The sequence below is a fragment of the Amia ocellicauda genome, chromosome 22 (genome assembly GCF_036373705.1).
Source record: "Amia ocellicauda isolate fAmiCal2 chromosome 22, fAmiCal2.hap1, whole genome shotgun sequence".
NCBI classification, from domain to species: Eukaryota; Metazoa; Chordata; class Actinopteri; order Amiiformes; family Amiidae; genus Amia; species Amia ocellicauda.
This window is the reverse complement of record NC_089871.1, coordinates 2,818,488-2,832,199: the sequence shown is the minus strand read 5'-3', so window position 1 is coordinate 2,832,199 and position 13,712 is coordinate 2,818,488. Positions and strand designations below refer to the sequence as shown.

Sequence of the window (13,712 nt, the reverse complement as noted above, 5' to 3'; positions counted from 1 at the left end):
GATAATGACAGATCTCTCTCTAACTGCTCTGGCTCACGATCAGATCCTTATTCTAACCAGTCCCCCCAACACACAATTTATTATTTATTGGTGTGAATATTTAATGATGGCACCGGGGCCGGGGGTTGGGCCTGCGCTGTGGAGGGAGTTCATTAAGGAGGTATCAAAGTGGGTTCTGAAGCAGTCTTCCTCATCTCCCAGGGGCTTAAAGATGGTTGGCATTGCTTTCACATGGCAGGGTGGCTTCTGAAAGGGGCTTGACCTGCGCTAATTCCAACTGGCGCGTTTTTTGGCTGGAACAACCAAACCTTTGCTCTTCTCATGTCGCCTCCTACTGTGGGATGTTCGACTTCTCTTGTTGACTCAGTGTTGAAATCCAAAAAGGGCTTCATTGGTAGGGCTAAGTTGTTTTCTTTCTATCTTTTAAATGCACACATTTCATTATGTGTGGTTTGTTAGCATTAAGTATTAATACTATATTAAATGAAATTCTTTCTTGTCGAATGGAACAAACTTCGCATGCTGATGCCTAGACCCAGTTTAACTTGCATTTCACATATGCCGTGTTATGATCTTTATTAGCATCTTTGCAATTAGGTGTTTCTGTTTTCATGCTGGTGCTGGTGGGTCCTTATGATATATGACCCGTAAAAGGAACCATTCATGATATACGAGTCATACCCTACCCCCTGGCTCCCAGCACACACTCTTAGAATGAATACATGGTCCCCAGACTGTTTAGCTGTATGTGGGTTTAAACTTAAACCTGAACATAAAGCAGCATTTAAACTGTTTGATGGAGTATAAAGATCTGGGGAGAAAGAGAGCGACACACACACACACACACACACACAGAGCGAGAGAGAGATTGAGAGCTGGCTTTAAGGAACTACTTCCAAAAGCAAAAACAAAACAAAATCGATGATTTCAGCAAAGAAAGCAGAGACACAGGAGTGTACAGAACCCATGTGAGCAGAATAGGGAGACATTGCAGGAATTGCGTGTCTGTGAAGTGCCGTAAAACAAATAATCACATAAAAATAAAATAAGGCAACACGTTTTTTTCCTTATGATTTTGACCTTCAAGAAGCAGAGAAGGATTTGAGCCGGCCCTTCGTGCATGATAGATGGCTTGGCCGGATTTGCTCCAGCACTCTTTCCGATAATAAAACTAAGTAATTGTGGAAATAGATTCTCTGAGAGGGAGGGGAGTGGGATGGGTGGGGATCGGGAGTAGGAAAAAAAAAAAGGGCAAAACCATAAAATGCAGCGGCCCAGAACAGGCCGATCATAGACGGCAGTGAGAATGACTCGGCAGCCCTGTAGTGTGACTGAGACAGTCTTGGGAAACGGGCATTAATGATGCTGGAACACGATTTATTTTATTTATTATTTATTTATTGCTCATAAAACAGCAACTGGCTGATTCCTGTCCTTGACTCCACACAAAGCTCACTGTCTGCTCTTGTCGCTAATCAGTTGAGTGTCCCAGTCTTAAACAGACGCACCTGTTGTCTTGCCAACTTTCAAAAATCACAGTTGGCACAGGTCAGTGGTGGGCCGCTCCACTCCTGCCGGGTCACGGTCATTTGAATGGAGAGTTGTCCACCACTGGTATGGGGCTAGTTGACCATGATCTCCCATGAGGGAGACGCCATGTTAAGGGAAGACTAGAAGCGTGCATTAGTTAAGTTGGGGGAGAAATAATAATCGTTGTAAACTAACACCCAATCTCTCTTTGATTTGCAGTGAGGGAGTTTTCAAGTGTCCAGAAGACCAACTGCCTCTGGACTATGCAAAGGTAAGGTCATTAATCACAGCTGTCTTATTGGTATTTGTCTCTTGTGCCAGTGTCTCCCTCCGCAGCCGATAGGAGCGCGGTGCCTTCCCAAACGGAGAGCGGTTATTTTAGGATGCAGCGGGGAAAGTTAGTGAAGTGGCTTAGATAAAGCGTTTTTTTATTTTTGAGGAATCGAAGGAGAGTGTAATAAGGTTAAGGAAATTTATGTTTTTTCCAAGAGCACCCACCAGGTGTTACAGAAATAATGAACGCTGTCGGCACTGGTCATTAGCAGACCGTTCCGATCGGTCAGCCTGAGGAGAAGGCCGTGGCTTTGGACTAAGAGATGGGAAGGAGATATAAAACCTGTCTTTCGAATACACAGCTGTGTACAAGGCCGAGATCCCTGTTTCTTTGCCAATGGGGCTCTGTGTGCTCTCGACATTAAGCCTTGTGCATCATCAGAGCTGTTTTTAGCCTCCATTCGCTGGCTTGTCTTGCCAGCCATGTGATCCTGTCCCTCGCTCCTTCCCTCTACCCCCGGGCTAAATACGCGGTTAGTTCGAATCAGGCGCTGGGCCATCCACCCCTCTAGCCGTGGTAATTGCAAGTAATTAATTGTCGCAGAGATGTCAATTGCTGGGGATTTTCGAGCCCACTGTGGTGTAATCTGTATTGTCTTGCTGTATCTTTCTTAGAAGGTGTGATCAGGAGGGGGGAGGTGATTTATTGTTAGGCGACATATCAGGAGTGAAGTGTAGATAAAAAACGCAAAATCCAAGAGATGAGCTGTGCGGACTGGAGAACCTAGGCATGGTCTCGGCTTGTTATGGTGCAGCTGTGCCCAGTGTGGTGTTGAGTAGTAAGGATGGTGTCGGTAGATTTATTTACCCTAGCCTGTTAACTCCTAGCGCTCGTTAGATGGGTCTTAAGCATGAGAATTGTAGCATCTCACTATGTACTTGTAAAGCTGTGTAGCCCTACTGTTGAATGTGATCCTTGACTGAAAGTGACAGCCAAATTAATAATAGTGATAGCACACATACATGCACACACAAACCCTCCAACATACCAGTTTTATGAAAAGCAGTTTGTTTATTTGTGTTCTGGGACATTTGTGTGGCCACCAGTCTCGTATGAAGGGCCTCAGGGTAGACCTTCGCTAAGGGAAATGAAATTTGGCTTGAGAAACAGACTTCCTAACAGGGAACGAAACCGCTGAAGAGGCAGTGTAATCAGAATCGAACACGCACACAGGGAGCCCGGGAAGCGGAGGGCAATGGAGCGGGGCGAGCAGACTGCCCATTTGATCATAACTGTAGGTCATGCCGACGTGTGGTTTTGACACATTGCCCTTGTGGACCTGACGCGTGGCTTTTCTGCCGATGCTGGAACGCTGCGTTTGAGACGGTGCTTTGGGGGCAATCTCGGTTAACATCTTCGTGCCTGGATACTGGAACAAATGCTCCTGCTCAGCCTGGATCAGCCCTCTGTATGTCGCAGTGCTATTTGGCTCGTCGGCACAGATGAAAAGCTGGGACTTTCCTGGGTTTCACGAGAGCGGGGGACAAAATAACAAGTGCGTTAGGCTAATCTGCCAACAATAATTTGGCTGTGAGAGTATGTATTATTTTTCTGAAGTGACATGCAGTTAATGCTCAGCCTACACTAGAAGAGAGACTCTCAAATCCAAATCTTTTTAATTAAACGGCTTTTTAAAATTATGATTTTTTTTTTGAGCTGCTTGTAATCTGATTACACGAGAGGCAGCTGCCTTTCTGAGCTGTTAATGAAAGGAGTTCTTTTAAACTATACCTCAGGAATGGCCAGGCTTAATTAATTCCTGCTGGACCCTTTCTATCCTACCCCCTCATGTAAAAGGTTAGCAAATCCACACAGTCGACCGAGCGGGAGGGAACAATACTGTGTGCTTGTGTGTGGTGTGTACAGTATTTACAGTAGGGTCAGCGTGGTTTCCTCAATTGTCTTTTTTGGCAACAGAAAGAATTAAAGAAAGAAAAAACATCTCTCTTCAAATTGACCAATTCCATTACATTAGTAAGCAACATGCAAAATACTTATTTAAAAGGGTGTAGGCCCAGCCGTCACCTAAATAACTTTCTGCTATCCTTTTTATAAACATAATGTTGTTTTTGATAATCTACAGTACCCTGACAGCAGTTAGTTTAAACTGTAGTGTGTTTGGAGAACCATGTAATTACCATGTAACAACAGAAAGCAAGATTGAGCAGGATTTGAACGTGTGCTGCATGGCGTTTAATGCACTATCGTCGGTGCCGGTGTAAGACCTGTGACTAATTCTTCTTCTCTCTCGCCAAGGGGATCGGTGTCCCCTGTCATTCTACACCTCTCCCAGAATGCACCACCACTAAAATGAGCCATGGTCTAGAAATCAAACCTCGTACCCTATCGTGATTTATTATATAATCAGAGGCCACTTTATACTACTTATAAATTACAAAACCATGAAAGGGAACAAGTGTGTAATTTGCGATTTGCTGTAGGTCACAGATCTCAATCCCTCAATCCCATCTCCTCTCTCTCTCTCTCCCCCTCCCTTTCCCCCCCTTCCCTGCATCTCTTAGTCTCTATCTCACACTCTGGGCTCACAGAAGTATTCAGAAACTCATCTTTTTAAAACATTTGACAAAAAAGCTCAAAGCTTTTGAGAATCTGTTTCATCCCCGTGTCCTTGATTGACGTGGAGATGGGGATATGGTGGCTGGGTTGTCTAGCCGGCCTCTCTGTGTGCGATCACTCCGTATTTAATACAGCTGCTTTTCCCTGAGCCAGAACACTTATTGTCAAAGCACTGCGTTGGCGTCATGAAATGGGATTCATCTCAAGGGACACCCGAGGAGTGAGATGACAGGGGAAGCTTCTCAAACCTGTGCTCTGGCTCGATGAATGTGGATGGATGTTGGGACACTTGATGTACCCAGATGGTAATGATGGCGCTCTCTCCCTCAGATCTACCCCGACCCTGAACTGGAGCAACAGATCCTGCTGCTGACCATTCGCTGCATTCACAGTGAGGAGGGCTGCCGCTGGACCGGACAGATGAAGCAGCTACAGGTGAGAGGGTGGCGTTTGACTTCTCATGTGGCTCTTTTATGTTTTTTTGGTCCTGATGGTCCAGAATGCTTGTTAAAGAGAGATGGAAGGGGGAATCCTGTGGGTAAATTGAGCCAAGGTCAACCCCTGTTCGGCCTCTGGAGCAGAAGTTTGAATTTCTGTTCCCCTCTGTCCATCCAGGGTCACTTCTCCACGTGTGCTTTCAACGTGATCCCCTGCCCCAACCGCTGCTCCATCAAGCTGACCAGGAGAGACCTCCCGGACCACCTGCAGCATGACTGCCCAAAGCGCAAGGTCAAGTGCGAGTTCTGTGGCAACGAGTTCACTGGCGAGGCCTACGAGGTGAGACCGGGCCTGGGGAGGGTCAGAGGTCAAGGGCTCAGTCCATGTCCAGTCAAGGCCCCTGTGAACGTCTCACAGTAACAGAGTCCCTTTGCCTCACTGTGTTTCAAGCCCTGCACCCAAATGAAAGCCCTTATCTGTGCCGTTAACTTAAAAATAGCCTATATGTTGTTTTTTCTTTTCTTTTTCCCCCTATTTTTTTGGGGGAAAAGGGTAGTGTGTTAAAAATAACACATCTGCTCACACATACCTATGAAATAAAGGGCCCAATTGTAACCCACAGACTTCAGTCCACATAGCAATTAATAGAAGCAGTGTTTCTTTCATTCAGTTTCATGTTGTTTTAATTGAATTTTGAGCCTACAATCTGTGTTTATATTAATTAAGACCGTAATAGATTCATGTTTTGTTTTTTTATTTTAACACACCATTTCCTGCCAGATCTAATTTGGGAGACAAGTAAATTGTCTTTCAGTTCTGTGGTGGCTTGTACTTACACTACCAATGATCATGCACAGTAGAGTAGAGAGCCTGGGCTTTCCTAGAATAAATGTTGGAGTTAAACTGTTCGAGGCAAAAGCAACTAAAGCCAATCTATGGAGTACGTCTTCATCTCTAAATGAAACCCTGTCCAATCTGAAAAGGAAAAGATGTTGGTTTCCTCTGCCTTCATGGGTACCTCGGGAACATGGGCTGCCGCGTTCACAGTTATTGAAAGTTTTTTCTATTGGTGTTTTTTCCCCTCTCTTCTTTAGAACCACCAGGGCATCTGTCCCCAGGAGAGCGTATACTGCGAGAACAAGTGTGGGGCGCGGATGATGCGCAGACTTCTCTCCCAGCACAGCCTGGCCGAGTGTCCCAAACGCACCCAGCCCTGCAAATACTGTGGCAAAGAGTTCGTCTACGACACCATCCAGGTCAGTAACAACACACACTGAGCATCCGATATACAGCAGGCTGACCATATGTCTTTGTAGACACAGGGACATTTTGACACTGGACAGAGTTATAAAGCCGCTCTTAAACTGAAAAGACATTCACAGATTAATTACGGCTTCCCACCTGGGCCATGATGAAGAGTAGTGCTTAATCGCCTTGGGCAGCCACTGGGCAGCACTGATCAGCCGTTTACTGTAACTGCCGCCAGTGTTTGTTTGTTTGTTTGCTTATTTGCCCCCCAGTTTATTTTTCCCGGGCTGCGTTGCCAGCGAGCGATAAGGGGTGTTGTGTTCCTGCTCAGTGCTGTATAAAGGCAGGCCTTCACTGCACACTGGGGATGCTGTTCTCTGTCTCGGTGGGGAAGGGTGGCACGGAGCCTGCTAATGCAAGGGGGAAAAATAGCAGCATTCATCGTCTGCAGTTGTATGCCAAATCCACTGGCGTTTTGGGTGGCTCTCTCACAACAGGCACCTGTGTGTGTTCAGCCACAGTCCCTGACACTGGCCATTTATTGAGTTATTGGTCTATTTATTTATTTGTTTATTTATATATTTGGCGGGATGCCTTTTCCCGCAGTGTCCAAACCTCACTTGTTGTAAACTCACAAGGATCTATTTCATAAGGCTTTCACAAAGGCTGAAACCCACAAAACACAGTGGGTGATACAGTGTGGCACAGTAGAGTACAGTTCAGTGAGGTACAGCATTTAGGTCAAGTAGCTAGCTGGACTAAACAGTGACCCAAAAAGGGCCTGATCTTCCATAGTGGGCAGCAGCGCGGACAGATGTGCTTCACAGTGGGTGGGATAAGAGAGGGGCATTAGGGACTTATCTGTTGCACCTCAGCTCTGTGTTCCAAAGCACATTGAAAATACACGTGTTGGGAAATGTTGGATCTGGGATTTGATTCCTCTTTGTTCCGCACACAGAACCACCAGTATCACTGCCCCCGCTTCCCAGTACAGTGCCCCAACCAGTGTGGTGCCCTGAATGTCGCCCGTGAGGACCTGTCCAGTCATGTGAAGGAGAACTGTGGCAGCGCCCTGGTTCTGTGCCCCTTCAAGGATGCAGGCTGCAAACACAGGGTCAGTATACCACGAGCATCTAACCCCTCTGTTTATACTTTAACAATAATGGCATGGGGAATCTCCAGCTGCAATCTCGCTACTCACACAGCAGAGATGTAACTCACCCATATTTCTGTGTCTATCTCTTCCAGTGTCCCAAAGTGGCCATTGGCAGGCACCTAGATGACACCACGAAGGCCCACCTGACCATGATGTGCAGTCTGGTGAGCAGGCAACGGCAGGAGATTGCGGAGCTGCGGCGAGAGGTGGAGGAGCTGTCGGTGAGCCACGACGGCGTGCTCATCTGGAAACTGGCCGACTACTCGCGCAAGCTGCAGGAGGCCAAGCTGAGGAACAACTTTGAGTTCTTCAGCCCGCCCTTCTACACCCACAAGTACGGGTACAAGCTGCAGGTGTCGGCCTTCCTCAACGGCAACGGCAGCGGCGAGGGCACCCACCTCTCCATCTACATCCGCGTGCTGCCCGGCGAGTACGACAACCTCCTGGAGTGGCCCTTCTCCTACAAGGTCACCTTCTCCATCCTGGACCAGAGCGACCCCTCGCTGTCCAAGCCCCAGCACATCACCGAGACCTTCAACCCCGACCCCAACTGGAAGAACTTCCAAAAGCCCTCTAGTTCCCGCAACTCACTGGATGAGAGCACTCTGGGCTTCGGCTACCCCAAATTCATCTCCCACGAGGAGGTCAAGAAGAGGAACTATGTGCGGGACAACTCCATCTTCCTCAAGGCCTCAATAGAGATCCCCCAGAAGATCATTGCTTGAGGGGGCTGTTTCACGAGGTCAGAAGACTAAAGACCCCGACCTGAGTCCGTTCAAAGAGCTCGCCCAGCCTCTTCCCGGTGTCAGTGTCTCGTCTGCCAACCGAGAAAAGGCCTGCAGACTGGCATGGTTTAGCTACTCAAGTACAGAAGCTGGCTTCTTCCTCAAAAGTGAGGTGAAAGTGTTTTGATTTGCGACCTTCACTTTCTGACTTAGTGTTCAATAATAGAAAGTCTTGGAGATTCAACAGTGCCTAGATTTATTTTTTTCCTCCATTTTACGTTCTCCCTTTTATACCAACTTGCTAAAGGAACGTTCCTGAATAGAGCATCCAACGAGTGGTTCTCAGATTTAGATTCGAGACCTGCTTCTTTCGATAGTATTCAATTGCCAATGGGAAGTGATTGTCTTGAATGCTCTCTGCTGTACAGTGAACCCTAATTTCAGTGTTTCTAAGGAGAAAATTCCTGCAGCAACAAAAGATCTAAAAAATGATCCGTTGACCGTAAATGCGCACATTCCAAACCTTGCAGTTTGCCTATCCCTTTCCTTTCTAGAGACTAGCGATACTAGGATTTCTGCTTCCATCCTGTTTTTCAAAGGAAATGCGCATTAATTAATCATTTAAACTACTGTGAAAGATTTTTTTTTCTCTCTCTCATCCTCTGCATATGTCAAAATAATCATCTTTACGCAAAAGACATGTCTGTGTGTTTCCTGATACCAAACCTCTGATGGTAGCCAGACGTTTTGTTTCACACTTCTGGGGCCAAAGACGTGTGTTTTTGTGTTTTTGGCATGTGGAAGGCGGGGCCATCCTGTGATGTTAGGTCTGTGCGTCCCTCTGACGCACGATCGCTGGAGAACACGTATGACGTTTTTGCCATAAGCACGGTGCTAATGTAAGGTTGTCGCGAAGATTTTGAACAATCCCTACACTTGAAACGCAGTGTAAAACTCCAGGCAGCGTCATTATCGCTTAATAGCAGGAAAGAAAAGCCATCCAAACAGCGAGAGATTGTTTACAAATCCAGATGTTTCTAGTGTCATGGAGAGGGGACGAGCGAGGAAATAAAATCGTCGTGCAAAGCTGCAAACTTTGAAATTCTGTACTGTAACCTGTATTGGAAACCGACTAGGACCCCAAAGAAATCAGAACTTGGACCCACCAGCCAATCGCCAATCACAAATCATGGTCTTGATGGTGGCTTTTGATTTGTCAGATCAGAGGCTTCTTGCTTCTACCTGCGGGAAACCCCAATCAGTTCTCATATTAGTAAGATGTTTGTATTAGACCATGTTTCTGCCCAGGTTTTAGAAGTGTGATTCTGGCCTAATTTTGGCTCTAAACTAGGCAAACTACAATAGGCGTGCATCTAAAGGTCCATAGGACATTGTAAGGAGAAAACAATAGGATCTGCCTTTGAAATATTGAGAGAGATTAGGCATTGTGAAATACAGCAGTTAATGCCAGAATCTGAACTGTCAGAATAAAGAAGAAAGTTGATAATATATTATATATATGTATACTAATGTACAAAGAAAACACGAAAGCACATTTTTCTGTACTTTTTATTCCGAAAGAACAACCTTGATTTCATCTGTTTCTAATCACAACCTAATGTTTTGCAATGATTTTACGAAACAAAACTGAAGATTTTTGTAGCCATATTTTGCAAAATGTTTTTTTAAACTAAAACAAAAATGGGAGGATGATTCGTGTGGGGGAGGGAGGTTGAGTCGGGGAGCATGGCAATTGTATAAATGGTTTTAAGTTCTGTTTCATGGAAATCTGTATTTTTTTTTTGTCCGTTCGTTTTTTTTTTAGATTTTTAATATCCTGTCTGTATTATTTCTCCTTGTAAATGTATTTATTTTTAGCGGCCACCTTGTCTTGGTAGAGTGAAAATGTGGCGTCTGCATTCTGATAGGTTGAATGATGACTGCTTGTCAAATTCTTTTTGGAAATAAAATATTACTCATTAACTGTCTTGTCCGCTGAATGAATTCCTGTTGAGGAGCGTGTAATGTAACGAAGCACAAGCAAGCCCGCCTCACGGATCACTGACCACATGCTGTTCAGGGTTCTCTGCTTAAACAGTCATTACAGATGTTTCTTCTCATCTTTCCAGTTACTCTGTCAGTATTCGCATACTTCTCCATTTCCAATATTTACTGCCAGCGCTGATGATGCCCCGTGTTTCTTGTTTGAAATACAAAGGGCCCAAGTTAGGAGCGGTCCTCTCACACTCAGGAATTCAAAAGAACCATGCAAGCCAGCCATTGCAGAAATCCTTTTTCTTCATTAACATCTGATTAAATCCCTTTCCCATTAATTGTGCTTTTCAACTAAATGTGAATGAGATCAGTAAAATGTGCTTAACCTACTAATACAGGGTGAATCTGAAATTTGGAGTATAGGAGAGCCAATTAGATAAGGATTTGGTAGCAGGAAGGAACCACTTAATGTGCCTTATGTTGATGATTATATATTTATTTTGTAGATGCAATGTATGAGCAATTAGTTATGTCTTGCATATTGCCATATGTATACACTCAAAACCATGGACCAAAACTCACTGAACTTGAGTTGCTTGTGTGGTTAGATCTGTGCATTTCCACCATTATTTTAAAAATCAATGCGTGACGGCCTTCAGCAGGGGTGATTACCATCTCTTAGGCTTTCACAGACTACCTGCACAAGGACTCCTGCGATTGTCTGATGGGGTTAAACATGTTTCCTCACTCCCCCGCACAGCGCTGTGTGAGTACGTGTGTTTGCCCGGGTCAAACACTCACTTCTTCTGCTGGGTTTGTTTATGGAAAGCCGATACACTTTCGGCCAAACCTGAATCACCATCATACATCTGCAGAAGGGCTGAAGACAGCCACACCTGATTACTAAACAAGGGCAGCTACTCTTTGTTGTAGCGAAAACTGGCCGGGGGGTTATGTTTTGCCACTTTTCATTTGTCTTATGAAACGTCTAACCCAGGGGTTTTCAAACCAGTCCTGGAGTACCCCTCGCCCTGCTGGTTTTTGTTCCAACCTAGGTCTTAATTGCTTAATTGAATCCTTAATTGACCTAACAAAGCAATATACCATTCAATTAAGTAATTAAGACCTAGGTTGAAACAAAAACCAGCAGGGCAGGTGTAGTGCCAGTTTGAAAAGCCCTGGTCTAACCTAATTGAAAGAGACTCAACCAGATCGTCAGTTACACTGTGGATTGGCACAGCAGGAGTCGTAGGGGAGAGCATGCTAATGAAGGCTTCTTCTGAACTAAACACTTAACGGATTTTAAATATCGCTAAATTAAAAACTGAAACGATGATCGAAAGACTCGTATCTTCGGGCCGCAGTGCACCAATGATTTACCCGGATACATCTCCCCCTGACTGTGTGTCCAAACGTCTAACTAAATGGAATAAACATCAAACAGTCCGATTTAGGTGGTTGCCTAAGCCTTTATTAAGTTATACCCAATAATGTTGGTGTTACCTTAGTAATAAATATAATGCAATTAACGTAATTCAAATTTCCTTTACATTAGTTCAAACGTGAAATAAATCAAATGTCGGCTATATTTAAATGATGCGTTTCCCTGAGGTGTTGTAATGCAATGTGTGGTGTAGCAAACAAACACTACAATACAAATCAGTTTTTCCTCTTCATATCAGCATCCATGTCTTTCTAAGAGCAGATGCTTTTCAAACTGTCTATGATGGATAATGTATGGGGTTGATTTTAACATATCTTTTTAATTCTCTTTAGAAAGGGGCTCGGAGAAGACTGAAGTCATGTTTCCGACAGTGTAAAAATAATCATCCAAGCCGGGCTGCTGCTAGGACAGCATGCTCGCCACCACCAAACCAAAGAGGCCTGGCAGGGGATGTGAAAAGATCCCGGTCTTCAGTGGGTCCCAGTTTAAAATAGCAGCCTTAATTACACGTTGCCTTATTATTTCAAGGCCCTGTGCGTGAGTCACACACAGCCCTTGGATCAGTTGAAATCTACATTAGAGGCTGAGAGGACAGTAACAGCCTCTCCTGATGCACAGACTGGGAAATAGTTATACAGCTCTCTGTGATGCAGTATTGTCTCTTGTCTGGACTCAATGAAGCCATTGTCTGGTTAGATGTTTTTTTTCTCCCTGTGTTTGATCATGAATGATGCTTACACCATTTGCACAAATATTTGGAATACTCAAGTGCAGGAATGGCAACAGATTAGGTTATCTGTGGGGAAACTGAGCTTTTGCAGAGCCCTCAGGTTGAAATGACAGTAACTGTGATGCAGGAGTGTCCTCAAAGTTATTTCATTCTCGATCTGGTGTGGGATTTTATGTATTTATGTTATCTATGTATTTTATACTCCTCTATCGCACTCGTGTCCTAGTCGAGGCGGTACGGAGAGGCAAGCTGAAAGCGAACCGCTAGCTTTGGTGCATAAACAAAGCAATTTCAGCCTCTGAGAGCAATGTATTCCTTGCAGTGGAAGACAGCCCATCTGATGTGTCTGTTTGATGTGCGGTTTCCTTTTTATTTTGTGTTTTGGCTCAGATGTATTTATTGTAAAGCAATTGTTGCATCCGTGTCTCTCCCTTTTTGTCCCTGTCAGTCTGTCTTCATTGCCGAGACTCATCCTTGGTTTGTAATTCTAGGTTGGGGAGTCTCGGGGGCTTTCCCATCCCCTCTGCCTGGTTAGTGGCTTTCCACAGTCATTGTTTTTTTTTTTTTTTTTTTTTTTTTATGTTGCTTGACCTCATAGCTTATTTTTTGATTTTTTTTTTCCATCCAAGGATTTCTGGTATCTAACAATGTAATGTGTAATTATACAGCCTGATCTGCCATTTTCCCTTCTTTTTCAATGACATTTTGTTTCTTGAATTACTCCTATCTGTTCCTTGTTTTACATGTATCAGTTATAACAATAACAATCGTTGAACATCAGTTTTTCTCGAATGTTGTCATTTCACTTAATCACCCCCTTTATTTCCCCCCATTACAACAGCAGAATACAGTACACAAAAAACTGAGAAAACCAAATCTCAGGACAATATTGAACCTTTTGTTGTTGGTTGATTTAAATTAAGAGGTAACAGATGGAAAATGATTGGTCTATCACTGAGGGATCATGGTCCTTGTTTGAGTCATGATTTCAGGCAGCAGATACCATCAAACAAATGTCATAGTCAATGACATATGACAGTGCAGTGTCTGTTAGCTTTAGTCTCTGCCATTACAATTGAGAGCCTTTGACAGTGATCCTAGACTGCCGTGCTTATGAGATTTGGCTACACCTGAGGAAATGCAGTCAAAACGCTCGCTGACACATACGTGTAAACCGTAATAGGCCGAGACCTCACCCATTCCAGGTATTCTGACGTTCTTAAGCAATATTCTGGTAATATCCAGCACATCCAGTCATTTTAATCCCCATGTGATTTAATGCATTCTGCTGCTTAACTACTTTCACAATGCTATGATCACATCTATCTCCCTGCGTGGAATTTGTGTCTTTGGACGTATACACCTTGCATAGAATAACACATATTAGTGAGCTATTGAATATTGTTTTTATATAATGTCCTTCAGTAAGTGTGTGTAGTACATACACACCGTGTCTTTATTGTGGTTACTAGGATGTGCTGGGGCTTGTTTGGTGGATAGACGTGAAGCGCATTGGTGTGGAATTTAAAATGGAA

At 44.4% G+C, this 13,712-nt stretch overlaps 2 protein-coding genes across 2 annotated transcripts in view; both read left to right on the top strand.

The window, feature by feature from the left end:
* Nucleotides 1–4,806, top strand: part of nek8 (NIMA-related kinase 8) — a 50,354-nt gene extending 45,548 nt beyond the window's left edge. The window contains exons 16-17 of the transcript XR_010805238.1: nt 1,750–1,801; nt 4,772–4,806. The gene's annotated coding sequence lies outside the window, so the exon portion shown is untranslated. The remainder of the gene's footprint in view (nt 1–1,749; nt 1,802–4,771) is intronic.
* Nucleotides 1–9,991, top strand: part of traf4a (tnf receptor-associated factor 4a) — a 37,396-nt gene extending 27,405 nt beyond the window's left edge. Inside the window, exons 2-7 of the mRNA XM_066695255.1 lie at nt 1,750–1,801; nt 4,772–4,876; nt 5,057–5,218; nt 5,974–6,135; nt 7,086–7,241; nt 7,376–9,991. Coding sequence (XP_066551352.1) covers nt 1,750–1,801; nt 4,772–4,876; nt 5,057–5,218; nt 5,974–6,135; nt 7,086–7,241; nt 7,376–8,008 — 1,270 coding nt within the window. The 3' untranslated portion in view covers nt 8,009–9,991. The remainder of the gene's footprint in view (nt 1–1,749; nt 1,802–4,771; nt 4,877–5,056; nt 5,219–5,973; nt 6,136–7,085; nt 7,242–7,375) is intronic.
* Nucleotides 9,992–13,712: the final 3,721 nt, after the last annotated feature.